The sequence below is a fragment of the Stigmatopora nigra genome, chromosome 1, assembly GCF_051989575.1.
Source record: "Stigmatopora nigra isolate UIUO_SnigA chromosome 1, RoL_Snig_1.1, whole genome shotgun sequence".
Lineage (NCBI taxonomy): Eukaryota > Metazoa > Chordata > Actinopteri > Syngnathiformes > Syngnathidae > Stigmatopora > Stigmatopora nigra.
Genome location: NC_135508.1, coordinates 6,171,291 through 6,187,126, shown reverse-complemented (window position 1 = coordinate 6,187,126; position 15,836 = coordinate 6,171,291). Strand labels below are relative to the sequence as shown.

The 15,836-nt window shown below is 37.5% G+C and overlaps 2 protein-coding genes across 3 annotated transcripts in view; both read right to left on the bottom strand.

Annotated features, from left to right (window-relative positions):
• zmynd12 (zinc finger, MYND-type containing 12) overlaps nucleotides 1-15,836 on the bottom strand; it is a 151,585-nt gene that overhangs the window by 105,013 nt on the left and 30,736 nt on the right. The window lies entirely within an intron of this gene.
• LOC144203457 (forkhead box protein J3-like) overlaps nucleotides 1-15,836 on the bottom strand; it is a 44,458-nt gene that overhangs the window by 27,862 nt on the left and 760 nt on the right. The window contains exons 1-2 of one of the 2 annotated variants that reach the window (XM_077726925.1): nucleotides 12,475-12,800; nucleotides 5,609-6,117 (exon numbers count right to left, since the gene is read on the bottom strand). In XM_077726925.1, the coding sequence (XP_077583051.1) occupies nucleotides 5,609-6,004 (396 nt within the window). In that variant the 5' untranslated portion in view covers nucleotides 6,005-6,117; nucleotides 12,475-12,800. Of the gene's footprint in view, nucleotides 1-5,608; nucleotides 6,118-12,474; nucleotides 12,801-15,836 lie in introns of those variants that run through there. The other variant, XM_077726917.1, reaches the window with a different exon arrangement.

Genomic DNA, 15,836 nt, shown 5'->3' with positions numbered 1-15,836 from the left:
GGCCTAATATATACGAGAGTTACGTTATACGCAATTCATTGCAGCAATTATTTGCAACTGTAATACAACTTTGCAACACGATTATCCGTCACTAATTATCTCGTGCCTACTATTATTCTGGTGCCTACTATTATTAATTCATTTTGAATTTTCCACTCCCTACTATTATTCGGGTCTTCATAGTAGGTGTATAAAGCATTGTGATACTATGTGGTGATTCTTTTTTACCTTAATTATTATTTACGCTGAGATGAAATGACCAAATCAGCAGAAAACTGCCATCGCAGATTTCAATCTCCATTCGAACTACACAAGTCCACCTGAATATGCCATACAGTATGATGCAGTGCAATTTTACAACACTAACATAAGTAGACAGTGCTTTTCTGTTTGCATGGATGGATGGATAATTAGAATTCCTACTCCACTCTACACTGCACTACAAAAAAATAAAAATAATCAAAATACCATTGTAACATCAACTGGGAGTCATGCGAATCTAACTGCTTAAATATCCCTAAAGGACAGTAGTTGCTGTTTATTCTTGCACAAATTCTAAGTCCAATCCTACCTTTGTTTTAACTCATCATTAGAGACTGTTTGTTAATGTGTATAAATGGAAATTAAATGCAATTAATACCTCCTAAACTGCTTATTTATCAACATACTACACAATCTTATAGAAACAAAAGCCTTAATAAAATGGAGGGTTCAATGTAAGTGTTAATGAGTCTCCTCTGAAAGAGCCACCTTATCCTCTATAGAGGCATTTAAACCTTTATCCCCTGCTAATTTTTTATGAATTCAGTCATTCAACTGTCTCTCCGGCGAGTGTTCTCCCCGCCCCTCGATGGCTTTGAAAAGTGGACATTTAATCTGAAAAGCAGCCAACAGAAGCCGTGGAAATTAAATGAATGTAACCGCAAAGGGAGGTGAAATGGGCAAGGAAGAGGAGAGGGAAATTCCCAGTACTTGAGGGTGTATGGAGAAGCTCAGCTGAGCGAACATCAAGTGCCAGCTGCAATAGCCAAGGCCGAGCATGCCCAGGAAGGCAAGTGGACATGCCTGTCGACACTTAGGCAAATGCTTTAATAGTGTGTCTCCAAAAAAATCCCACAAATCGTGCGACCTGCTAAGGTCAAGCTATCAAAACTACTATAGTATGTTTTTGCCTTAAAAGGATGTAGTATTTTTTGCATGTACTCAATGCTTCTTAACTGAGGACTGGTTCCTGTTATATAATAGAAAACAATGCAACCAAATTCTGCAATATGGACAAGACGAAAGGGCGCCACTAGTGGTGAAAACAATGTGCAGTTTGTGGTGATATCATTGTTTCAAGAGTTTCGAATTTATACAGTGTGTGTATGACTTTCTGGCTTATTCGCTGAAAATATTGGCTGACACATTATTAGGACATATAAGCTCATGTTGACGAATCACAGTCAGCTATCACATTCATGTACTTTACATAGTGTATTCCGCAACCCTTGTGAGGGTAAGCACTACGAAAACTGAATGAATAAATGATCTATTGAACTGTGTTCTCGGGACACTGTTCAACTTCAATTACAGAATAACTACAAGACAATGATATTTAATTTGCCTTCAAGTGACCTGAGGATTCATTGTGCATGTAAAGTGCCACAATGCCTCCCAGTAGCCGTCCTCCATTATACGAGTACTGAATTTACTCGCATATAAGCCACCCCACGTATAAGCCGCACCCTAAAAATTCCCTTCAGATTGTTAACATTTTACAATTTCTCGCATATGCTTTTTATGCGCATATAAGCCGTACCCTCGATTCAGTTATGTTTTTCTCCGACGAATGCGGCTTATATGCGAGTAAATACGGTATGTATACAGGCTGCACCAACCTACACTATTTTCTGTTGCAGAGCTCCTGCAGAGAAGGGCAGAGAGGATGGCAGGGAGACTAATGCCTTGCTGCTGATTCATATCAGGTGATGATGCAGTGACGTATGCTAAGTGCGCTGCCAAAGGCCAAAGGCCATTGTGGCTGCCCTTTACTACAGCACATTAGCTCATGTTAATTCGCTGGCAATTAGGCCTGGTTGCATGCAAGCTAGTTTTTGGCTAAAAAGGATGAGGGGGTTTAGACAAATTATCCAATTTTTGGTGTTGTAGCACAAGAGAGTCATCTCTCCATGTATCTATTAGTGTTTTCTGATTGATACTATACATAATGAACTATAGTGGTGTAGAACAACAACAAAAAACACAGGTTTTGTTGGCTTGAATGGTCACCAGAAAATCAGCAAACAGCTGATAGCAATCAAAGTAGATTAGTCAGTGATTTCACCTGTTTAATGCCTACAATAATGACTTTTTGATTAAGAATTAAACATGATTGGTTTATGTTCTTGTTCATTGGACAGAGCTTAATTTGCCATTTAGATGTCTGTGTTTTCACCTAAAAAAAGGGATGGGAAAAACTAGTGTAAACATTGTAATGTGAAAAACATCTCCCATTAAATTACCACCTGTAAATAAAATCTCTAAACATTATAATAATAATAGAAGTAGGCATGAATGAATGAATTTGAATGTGGTATAAGTGTGTTGTCCTGGTTTAAACTCTGCTGTTCCACAGCACCCTTGCATTATCATACAGAGCAGACGGAGTGCGTGTGTTGGGTAGTAAAAGTCTCCTCTACTCACTGACAGTCTTCTCTCCTCCCCTCCCACTTTCCTCTCTCCTGCTGAGCTCCCCATGTGTAATCTGCAGACTGCACACATATACACTGCTTACCTGGGTGGGTGCACAATAATGCACGTGTAGAAGATGATGACGCAGTGAGTGAACATCATATGAAGCGTATGGTGGTATGGGGGGAGGAAATATGAGTGTGTCTTGAGTTGGCGTATAAACATGTACTTACATGTCTTTCGACATGCACGCACATGCAAGCCCACAATGTCTGGTCAAAATGGCAGCCATGTGCATGTCTGTGGACATGTCAGTTGACAGCAATCACCTGAACTGGAATGAATCAAACTTATGTAACGTTCCAGATGATGGTCATAGCTGGTATGAAACAGCCTGTGTTAACATCAGCTATTTCCTTATATTGATAAAACAAAAAGCCCTTCATTTGTAAAAGAGACTAAATAAATCACATTTAAAAATTAGTCATGATCGATCACTCAAATAATACCAAAGAGTTAGCAATTATGGCAAATTGGTAAATGTAGCGAGGTTTGGGGTATTTAGGCAGAAAATAAAGGTCAGTGTTTACATTCTGCTCTGGAAACAAATTCTAATCATCCAATATGTTTTGTGAGGAAACTGGTGAGAAATTAAATTTTCATGATTATTTGCTCTCTATTATCAGTATTCCATATTAGTACTACCAACCACTACTACTACACTTTCACATGTCATGTGAAGGGGTGGCCACAAAGATTTAACTTTTTACAGTTCACCCCATCTTTTGCATCAATTTACCCTACACTAACCACTTTCATGTTGTGGCACTGTTCCCTGGCAAAAGGATTATTTTCTTCTATACTTTATGTATCATGGCTCTAAAATTTACTTTTTTAAATAGCAGTGAATTGGTGTTACGCAAGCGGAGAACTATGTAGCAACAAAATATTTTGTATGTTTTATAATACACTTGTTGAATACTACCTCTGTTTCTGATCAAATGATTTGATAAATTGAAATACGAACATTTATTTTCTGGACCAATGAATCTTTTACATATAACCCCCAAATTTTAGGTCAGAGGTTAGTGTGCTCTTATTTTAATACTGTATCTCAGCCTTGAACCCTGAATATACTTTCTATATGCACAGTATTATAATTTCTATATAACTTCCTTTTAGGATCTTCACACCACATTGGCTTTCCAATTAAAAAAAACAGCCTCATTCGGAAAAATAATTTTCAAAAGGAAAAAGTCTCTTTCATGTCATCGTTACATTTCTCTAAAATCTACTTTTAGCAGTAAATTCTATCAATGCCATGCTGTCATAAAAAAACAGTGTGCATTATTTATATGCCAATGACCTCGATAGAAAATATCAGTCTCTCCATGGGTTATATTCCTAGAATTAAATTGCTTGCTCGAATGTTAAAGGCATATGCAAGACCGTGTAAAAGGAAATTTGACAAGAGTGTGGGACTCTAATGACACAACTAGAATGCAGTCTTACATGCAAATCATTGAGGTGTAATTATGGGATCCCAAAACACTCTGGCTACCAGACACAATTGCAAAAGTCGTAAGCTGCAGTGACAGAAAAGCAGAAAGGTCTCAATAAGTTCCATCCTCTCATGCTGAGTAGAAAACAAATTATCTGAATCCTGTGATGGAGCTAATAAGGTGTGCCAAGTCAGCCTGGGTTGTTTTGCCACTTCTGGCGTGCATCTTCACATTGGAAAAAGTGTTTATAAAAGTGTGATTATAAACTGGAAACAATTGGGGAATACATATGAAGTATAACAGACTTATAGTGTAATATTTCAGAGGAAGAGGAAGGAATAATGAAGAAAAAAAGCATTCCATTTAATGCTAATTGGGTTAATAAATCTACTTTTAATCAGATGTGGCTTATATAAGGAATTTCTTCTTAAATTTGGTCAATGAGGCTTTCAGTATATAGTGCGGAAATAATGGTACTTCATTTCTGAACCACATAATTACTACAAGAAATTAACTTGAGAAGAAAGGCTATTTCAATGGAAATTCGATTTAAATATTGGTTGTGATAGGCTCCAGCACCACTTTCGAATGAATGATAATGGTGGAACCAATAACAAACTGTTTCTCAAGCCGTTTGAGAACTGCTTGAACTGATTTCACAGGGAAATCTCTGGTATTTTTGTAGGACTTTCATATGTTAGTCCAATATGTACAGTATCAGCAAGGCATTTATGGGCTACTTAAAAATCCCCCAAATAATAGTCCAAAGTTTTATGATGAATGAAAGTAATATCCATGGTAAAAATCTTGGTCTACTGAAAAAAAAAGTGTTTAAACACTTCACTGAAACAAACTGTTTAGTAATTTGCATTTCATCAAATCTGCCACTGCCAAAAAATTCACCCGTTAAAAAAAGCAGACATTACAAAAGTCATCCTTTAATCACTTACGCAAGTGATTAAAAGTTAAAGCTACTAGTACTAACTTTCATAGTCCAATTGCAATGCATCAAGTGGGGATCCATGATGTGGAATTTATTGAGGTAAAAGATAATTGGTGTCATTTTCTTTTTATTCAACTTCTTAAGAGCTAATTGCTCCAAATGTAGAGATCCCATCACTAATGTGTATGCCGATAAGAAACCGTGACAGTACAGAGTGCAACTTTTCAACTTCTTGTCAGCCTTAATGACCTCCTAAGATTTTTTTTGTAAGCACTGTTTCTGTTTCCTATGACAAGCAGATTGCCGAATTGATGTTAATTGCCTACCTAATTAGCCTACTTTCTTGTATAATTGGGATTCAAGAAAGTTAGTCACATACTAAAAGAGAAACAAGAGCGCCATAAGAAGGCCAATGTCCACCAATACTATATCTGTGTAACCATATTTGAACTTCTCAGTTATTATATCAATTTAAGAGTTTATTGCTTACCTTCCAGCCGCTTCCAGCCTCTCTGTAATAAGGAAAGTTGTCACAGATCCATTGGTAGATTTCACTGAGGGTCATGCGTTTCCGAGGTGAACCATTGATTGCAAAGGTGATGAGGCTTGCGTAACTGTATGGTGGTTTACCATCTCTGTGTTGATTACTTTCCTCCTGATCTAAAGTTGTTCCTGGATCCAACATGGTGATTTTTTTTCCTGGGCCAGGATGTCCATGATGGAGACCATGGTGATGGTGGTGGTGGTGGTGGTGGTGGTGATGTCCATGGTAGTGACCATGGTGAATTCCCCCCATGTCTCTGTCAGTCTTCTGGATGTTTGACCTCATCCCAAACTGTGGTAGCCAGTCCATTGACGTTAGGCTACTTTCCAGCTCAGAGGTCATGATGTTGGAGAGTTGAAAGGTAGAGGGAATAATGCAGCTGTCTGATGAAGCTTTATGGATGCAGTCTTGGTTGGTTCAGTGAAAATGTAAGATGAAGTAACCTTGGATCACATCTGCATGATAAGAATGGAAAACAGGTTTGTGATTTATATGACAAGAACAAAACATTATTAATGTTCCCCCGCTACTTCGCGGTTCAGCTATCGCGGACTCAGAGCTTCGCGGATTTTTTGGGGATTTTTTTTTAAATACAAATATTACATTGAAACAACATATTTTACAGTTTTTTTGTTATAACATGAATTTCACTCTTTCCACCCGTATTCTATATGGTGTACTGTATACAGGGGGGTAATTAAAAAAAATTGGAATTAAATTCAAATTAAGCATTTTTGAAGGGGAATCCTACTTCGCGGAAATTCGCTTATCGCGGGTGGTCCCGGTCCCCATCAACCGCGATAAGCGAGGGAACACTGTAGTTGTATACCATGCACAATATACAGTACAAAAATGAACATAGTGACAATATAGTATAGTAATATAGTACATTTTGGTTAATAAAAGGATACCAAAATGTACTCTGCATCTTCATTTGTGTCCCACACAATACATTTTGCATGTTTTTCCCCCAACACAAAAAATGCATCAAATTTTCCATTCATATTCATTGTATATGTTCAAGGTTGAACATTTTAGATAAGCTTGCTAAGGCAGAGAAACACAAACTCTCTTTTTCAAATCATTCTGCCTTGGGAGGAAGAATGAAAATACTTCTCTGAAGCAGAAATCTTGTTAATTGCAAGTAAAACTAATGTTAACATGTTTGCAGGGAAATGGAGGGGGGAAAAAACAGGCTATAGAACCATTGAAAGGAAGGACGGAGCACAATAAATACCCGATGGGGCCACCTGAACAACAACAGCCTCCAGCTCATCCTTAAAGTATGGAAAGAGAAATAGTCCAAGTATTTATTTTTCCCTCATTAAAATGGGACTCGAGCTGAAAAGCAGTCGGCCACAAGCTGGAAACGTGCTGTTTTGCAGTTGTTGTTATTGGGAAGTTGGTTTGAGTACACAGAATGGCTACATGGCGGCAAGGTGAGGGTTTACACACTCTGGCTAAGGGGTCGTCGAGTAGATGAGTAATAGCGGAGAGCAAAAGAAGGGGAGAATTTGTTTTTTTGGATGAGGGGCCCCGCTAATTGAGGCCGTCATAATGAATTATCCGGTCAACTAATATGTCAACTGGTTTCACAATGTCTGAGCTGACCTCAATGTGGTTTATTTCCATTTCTCTACAATTCATCCCGTGTCTCCCATAAAACTCAGAGGCTCAAAGGGAAGAATATCAGTGCACCTCCACTCAAACTGCACTGTTCTCTCCTTTGTGTAAAGATCCAAACAGTTGACAATTTTTGGGTGCATGAAAACCTACCTACCTTGGCATCTTCATACACTACACTGATTTGTAGTCATCATGGAAGTACGACTTCATTTGAATACAACTTTCCTGAAATAAATGCTCATGCCACTGTACTATTTTCATTCATTTATCAACACTGCTTATCCTTGTCAAGGTTGCGGGGTTCTAGAGCGTATCCCAGCTGATTTAGGGTAAAAGGCAGACTACACCCGAGACTGGTCGTTAGTTAGTACCTATAGAGACAGACAACTATTGGCAATCACGATTACACAACCAACGAATGGGAATAGAACTCATGCTGCCCGTACGAAAGTAAAGCAAAAGAACCAACTGTATCATCGGGTGGCGCTACTGTATTTGGCAGATTGAAAAAAATAATAATAATTGCGTTAAATTCTTACTAAGCACAAATGGGGTAGGTTAGAACACTAAAGTAGGTTAGAAAGATAAGATTTAGAGTATAACTTCCCAAATTGAAAGGTTAAAAAAAATAGGAAAATTAATAATGATTGCTCAGGACTGTAAAAGGCAAACATGTCTAAAAATAAAAATATGATTCATTTGCTAAAGCACTATGAGGACAGACATGACTTACTTCGGTGAAATTGATATTTGTTAGTTTTCACTAATTTAGAGTTTTAAAATAACTTCCCAAAATGAAATGTTAAAAAAAAAAGGAAAATTAATTATGCTTGCTCAGGACTTTAAAAAGGCAAACATGTCTAAAAATAAAAATGATTAATTTGCCAAAACACTATAAGGACAAACATGACTTCGGTGAAATAGAAATTTTTGTTAGTTTTCACTAATTTAGTTTTAAAATAACTTCCCAAAATGAAAGGTTAAAAAAAAGGAAAATTAATAATGATTGCTCAGGATTTTAAAAAGGAAAACATGTCTAAAAAACAAAAATATGATTCATTTGCCAAAGCACTGTTAGGACGGACAAGACTTACTTCGGTTAAATTGTTGTTTTTTTTTCGTTAGTTTTCGTGTGTGTTTTTGTGTAAAAAGAGAGCACCGGTGAATTTCACAATTTTAAATCAGTTTGCTGTACAATCTTGGCAGCCATGTGTCATTAGCCGCTAATTTTATTAGGAATAGTTACAAGCATAAATGAGCGGAGATAAGCAAAGACTTGAGCTTTACTTCTCAGGAAGAAAAAGTAACAATTTTATAATTACCTATTTAACTGCATTCTCCAACTATACGGTAACTGAATCTTTCCCGACTCTAAACATTGTCTCTTTAAAAAGAGTTTAGGGTGGGTGAGCGATTGAATGTATTCCCCCATTAGACTTTGTAGTTGTGATGTACTCACTGAGCCGCATGCATCACTAACAGCTAACAGTCTCCCGCTGCTCTTAGGCTTTTAGACTGAGAGGTTTTACAGTTCTGCATTTTAATATAGAGAACTTTGAATAGAGTGACAGGGGGCGAGAGGGGGGAGTGGGGTGAGGGGTAAAGTATGCATCAAAATATTTTCAGAGGAAAATGAAGAAAAATGACAAAATACCCACCCGCAGCGTGTCTGGCAAAAGGGGATTTCTGGGAAGGGAGCACTTTGGGAAGAGATGGGCTAGTGTTTAAAAAGGAGCGGTCCAAAAAATGTATGAAAGCAAATCAAGCTGCCCTTATGGTGGCTCACTCATTTTGTAAAGTGAAGCAGGGTAGAGTAATTATCAGCCGTTTCGTTCAAAGAAGACCATTGATGTAATGTTTCAGTTATACACCACATCAAAACTCCAACAAGAAAAGAAAGAAGAGAAAGGAGCAGAACATTTACCCACATTTAAACATTTGATACGTGCTTTCAATGGCTATTTGGAAAGACTGCAATCTGTCAGCTGAGGTAAGCCAATTGCAACTCAAATGAGAGTGCTCAATAGCACACAGCCTGTCTGCTTTTGAACTTGATTGAGGAATATGGCATCAGTCACTGGTTCTATTGAAATGGATATTTATTTGGATTAAACGGTGGATCTGAATCAAAATGTTCATTTACGTCCCATTCCGAAAATTCCAGCCTGAGCAAGACGTGACCGGACGTTTGGTCGCCGGTCTTTTGGTCGCCGGTCAAATGTTCTTAGATATTAAACAGTACTTAGATATTGAATTCTCACTCTTAGACATTAAACTCTCGCATGAATATAATTTTGAGAGCTGGTTTCAACAGTAAACTCCCTGTCACCATTTGACCAGCAACCAAAACACCGGCGACCAAACGTCCAAGCACCGAGCAAGATTCTATTCCGAATAAGAGGGGTGGCTTAAGTCAATTTATAATCGAATCAGCACTCGTTAATACCCTCACTCAAGACTTTCGGAACTAATGTGACATCGTTGTCTGTTTTTTCTGGTAATCCCAGAACTTAAAATATTTTACAAATGTTGAAAAACCTGACAGTAGAAATCGGGGAAAAATAGAAAACGGTAGGAATGGAAGGAGCGGTGTTTTGTTGACAAAGACATCGCTATGACTTATTCTTCTTCTACTATTTATGAATTTCTTTCTGCGGCGGTTGAGTTTGTTCATAATGTTAATCTAAACGCTGCTCAAATTAAATATATTTTGTCCATGTAAATGTAGTCAACAGTGACTCAATTCATTGCACTAAAATTGGATTGATAACCTCTTATGGTTTGTATGTGTGCTGAAGTCTATCCAAGCTAAGTATTAGCAAAGAGGATTGGTACAGTCTGAAGTGGTTGGATTGAATTAAATGTCTTTATTTGAATTGGCAGCCAGTTGCAGGTTGCAACAAAACTAACAACCATTCATACTTACATACTGATTTGGAGTGAGAAGTCAACCTCCACCATGATTAAATGAATTGTTACTGTAACATCTAATCATATATCTTACTAGATAAGTCAAACAAGTAGTGGGTATCAAACAATCTTGGTCATTTTTACAAGATTGTTGTTAGAAGACAAGTGAAGGAGCAGGAAAGCAAACCTCTCATGAACTGAAATAACATTGACTAACTTACTAAAAGCCCACCAAGAGCTTAACACTGGAAAAAACATCTGCCAAGGCATAAAAGAGCTATCAACCCAGAAAATGTATCCCAGAAAACTTTGTGTTGGGGTTTTCTATTGTGATTCAAGATATTGACAAAAATGAACCAGTTAAAAAGGCATATTTTGTTATAAATAAAACATAGGAATGCAGCATTTCAGTAAATTCCCCCAACAGAAAGTCCCAAGAGAGAGAGAGAGAGAGATGTTTGTGAAATGGTGCAACGCAGTAAAGGGGGCTATTGCACTGCATCACCATGGCTCTAACTACATCCCCACATCCAGCCCAATTCAACAAGGACTAGTCCTCTTTAAAAATTCATTAATTTACAGCAAAAATAGATTAAAGCGCTCATCAGCAACAACCTAAAAAGTTTGGCTTGTGAATAGCATAAATAATGAAAACAAGCATTCAAAACCTAGAGGCCTCTGGCTCCAAGGCTTTTGTTGCGCTTTATAATGGAGAGACATTAACATTTCTAAAGTATAGAAACATTCTTGGGGTTGTTTCTAATTATGTTGTTTTATATGCAAAATCTCAAACAATCTCAACTTAATAAAACATATTCAGCAGAGTGAGACGCTCCGAGTGTCTTTAAGATACTCTAAAAGGCTTTACATCAGACTAATGATTAAATCTTTGCACTATTTGCCTTGTTTTGCAGCAGAGTTCATTCTAAATGGGCCTTTTAAAAGTGATCATGCAACCCAGGAGACGAGTGAGTACTTTTAATACGTATTACGTTTCTTTTAAAGTATTTTTTATTGATCTACCAATGAAAATGACAGCTAGTAAAAGTCAAAAAGACGCCGGATACTATGTTTGCGGCCACTCAGCAACTATTGAGCATCATTGCATAAAGTATTTAAAACTAAAAATTTAAATAACATTTATATTTGTTGTGAAGCTGCAAATTGTTTTGTACCATGTACTTTTGGATTGGATTGGATAACTTGATTCATCCCGTAATCGGGAAATTTCATTTTCCACCACAGCTGGTCTCACTGTTGTGTTTTGTTCGAAGATAATATTAAAAACTGCAAGTATCAATTCTTTTGAGATTATCGGCGTTTGCTAAAAGAACATTCAAGCGATACTCTAGAGCAGACATTGGCAAACTACGGCCCGTTAGGCTTTTTAATCCGGCCCGCCGACGTTGTCCAAACTGTTTTTTTTCCCAAGATGGCGCCGCCACGCGGAAGCCAGTGGCAGTAGCTCTGTCCACTCTTATTTGCTTTTTGTGTTTTAGAGCCCCTCTATGTTTTTTAAATTACATTTCAATATTTCTTAATACATTTCTTTTTACTTTACTTTGTACTTTATACTTTTTACTTTAATGATGAGTGATGAGTTTGTTAATACTTTAGTCCTTTTTTCTGTTTAAGTTTCATATGTACTGTTAACGGATGCACTTTTTTATATGTATCGTATCTTGTGCTAACCCGGCCCATCTGTCAAATCTTTAAAGTCAATGTGGCCCCCGGGCCGAAAAGTTTGCCCATCCCTGCTCTAGAGAGATTATGAATATGTGATACACACATTCCGGAATATGGTAGCAATATGATGAGGACATTCAGCGGACAGTATATATGTGGTACGATATATATAGGTCAGTGCTGTGGTTAAGGCAGCTACCCACATCAAACAAATCTATTTTGGGCTTTTAATTAGAAGATGATACCATACCAAGCAAAAGCTTCATTATACGAGAGAGAAACGCAAAAACATGGCCCGTACTACTGTATTTAAAAAAAAAACTACATTAATCCACATCTAAAGAAAGCCTTTTTTTTTTAAATCGCATGCATACGTAAGCAAACATCTACCAAAGTGCAATCAAAAACAAAGACAAGAGTTTGAAATAAATAGATCAAATAGGTTTGCCTCGAAATAGTCACTCTACAAAACACATTTACACATACTGTCTTCTCTTAACCCACGTATGTCTTCATTTCCTTAAAAGAAAAGTCACCCAAGATGAACTAGTAAGTCACATTGAATAAGTGAAGATACAAAAAAAAAATACCTTGACAGGCATGACAGATTGAGAACTTCTTCCCAGGTTGATCTTCATAAAAGAATACGAGCTGTATGTAGTAGTGTATCCGCAAATAGCCCTTAATTCAACTTTCCAAAAGTCATTACCACGGTGCATTTACTGACATTGATAATAATTACAACGACCTTTCCGATGATAAAACATAAATCAGTAAAACACTATAAGGGTTCCTTCTCTTCACGTTTCATGCAATTCTGCATAATGTTTTAATGAAGCATTTAGGGAGGTCGAAGAATGATCTACTGAGAAAGTCTACAATGGCAATCAGCAGAGAGTGTGGCAGCTGTTCGGCAATTAAAAAGCCAAATTACCCTCAATCAACACCATTTACGAGCGCAAGTAAATCTCTGAGCAAATAATGATGAGGGAGATCTGTTCAGACAGCTCTCATCTTGATAGGAATTAGAGACGCACCCAAACTAGTAGTGTGGTGCGCTCTTAAAACATAGCTACACAAAAATAGGAAAATGTGTACAAACACACGTCTTATCTTCTCGGTTTTCTTTCTGACAGACAGAAATGTGTGACAAATTAGCTTAATGTCAATATTGCAACACAATTAAGTGCAATACTATTTTATGCTGCATGTAAATGCGTGTTTACGGTGATTTTGGACGGAGTGGATGCATTTATGACCATATTTTGTCATTTTTGTGGAATAATGTAGCTCTAGGTTATTGGTGAGGATTGACTGTGACTAATAGTGAGAGAAAAAAACAATAAAAAAGGTTATTAAGACACGCCCCTCTCCAAATATATAAAATTTCCTGTTGATTTATTCAATTGCAGATGTTTTCAAAACATTTCCGTACTGCCAGCTGTTTCTAGGAATTAAAAAAATACATTAAATAGTAGCAAAGATTGAAGTTTTATTTCCCTTTGACTAATTTGAACTTATTTTCTTAAATTGTGTTAGCCAATGAACAGAGAATGGTAAAAAATAAATGCATCACATCATGCAGTCTTGTATTGAGACAAAAATGTACTATAACAATTTTGAAAGAAGAGTCTTTAACCTGTAGCAGCCCGGTGAAGTGAGTGATTAGCGCGTCGGCCTCACAGCTTTGGGGTCCTGGGTTCAAATCTCGATCGATCCACCTGTATGGAGTTTGCATGTTCTCCTGCGGACCTGCGTGGGTTTTCTCCGGGTACTCGAGTTTCCTCCCACATTCCAAAAACATGCATTGTAGGCTGTTTGGACACTCTAAATTGCCCCTAAGTAGTTTACTTGTAGTACAGTTACACACAAAAACAAGTTCTTGAGTCCACAATACATTTTACTTGCATAACAAGTACAAGTACTTGTAATAGAAGCATACGTAGACTTCTACTGGATGTACTTGTATTACAAACACATGTAGTTGTACTTGAAAATGTTTGTACTTGCATCTACTTGTACTGCAATGCGTTCTTGCTTGTACCTGTTCTACAATTTATGTATACACCAATACAAGTGCACTAAACAGTATAGCAAAGCTCCCATGCAATTTTTCCAGAAATTGAATTTTCTACTCTCTAATTGAAATGCAATGCAGCTTAATTCTCTACTGAGAAGCACTTATCTTGCAGCTAAACAGGAAAGGGAACTTGCGCAATGCAATATTTTGATCTGGGCTTCTAATTAGTTTGGTTTCACCAATAATGACAACTTTAGATTAAATATTTGGCATGTTCAATTGTCAAGCTATTTTAGTAACACCCCAAAATGATTGCCACACTATTGCATGAGTGTATCTATCCAATATTTTACTACTTATCCTCACTGTAGTCACAGGCTTGCTGAATCCTATCCCAGGTGACTACGAGTAAGGATTTGGGTGCACCTTGAACTACTTGCTAGCCAATCAAATTAATGATAATGGACTACACTACATTATCACACTATGATGAAATCACCCATTCAGTTGTAGTACAAACATCCTCATTAGATCAACTAGTATTTAAAGGTCATTAGCACATTCAGCAATAAGGACACACACTCATTACTTATTGGTATTTTGGAGGACACAAGTACTTCTTTGTAAGGTAGTTCATTGTACTTTAATGCACATTTACCCATAATCAGGTCATCACTAGGTCACAGTCAATGCGATGGTCGTAGTACGACCTACAAGTTTGCCCACTAATGGTTTATTCATCCATTCATTCATTTTCTGAACCTCGTATCCTCACAAGGGAGTGCTGGGGCTTATCCCAGCTGACTTCGGGCACATGGCAGAGGGACATCCTGAATTGATAGCCAACCAATCGCAGGGCACAAGGAGACAGACAACCATTCACGGTCACACACATACCTAGGGGCAACCTAGTGTTCAACCAGCTTACCCTGTATGGTTTTTTTTGGATGTGGGTGGAAACCGGGGAGAACATGAAAACTCTACACCTGGGATTGAGTATTAAGTAATTGTGAAAATGTCCTAACCCAGGGGTGGGCAAACTTTTCGGCCCGGTCGGCCACATTGCCTTTAAAAATTTGACAGATGGGCCGGGTCAGCACAATATACGATACATATAAAAAAGTGCATCCGTTAACATTACGTATGAAACATGAACAGAAAAAAAAGACTAAAGTATGCACCATCTTGAAAAAAAAAACATATTTGGAGAATGTCGGCGGGCCGGATTAAAAAGCCGTGTGTGGCCCGCAGGACGATATTTTGCCCTTGTCTGTCCTAACCTAACCTCCACCTAGTATTGCAAGAGGACTGGGGTGATGCTGTAACACAAGTCACCACTGAATCCAGTGTCCAGTTACCACGAGTATACAAGGGTCATTATGACACGTGTTTTGTTTGGATTAATATATAGGTCGCGGCAGTCATTGTCTAAGTAAAAAATAATTACTATTGAAAGTATTGTAGCCATGGTTGCTTCCCGAGCTCAAAATCTGTATAAGTCAAATTCCTCAACAAAATTGACGTAACTATCAAGGCATTATGAATGCTACACTTGCCAAAATATGAAAAACAAACAACATTTTGAACTCAGCAGATGCATTCTTGACCACTTTTCATGCTGACATACTTGAAACAGTCACAATTGGCAAATCAATAGAAACCACCTGCTGCCCTGCCTTGAAAACTAAAGTTTTACATAATTTCCATCAACAGTGGAAAGATGAAAATGTAATTCACACTTCTATATTCAAATTAACTCATAAGCACATTAGAGAATTCTACTAAATATTTCAGACAGGGCCTCTTCACCACTCAGTTGTAACTTTGCCTTAGATACATTTGCAAAGGTCAAGTCTACATGAAGTAAAGAACCAGTTGTCTCCCATCACCAGACATCATGTCCCAGTATACAGGTTGTCCTCACATGCAAAA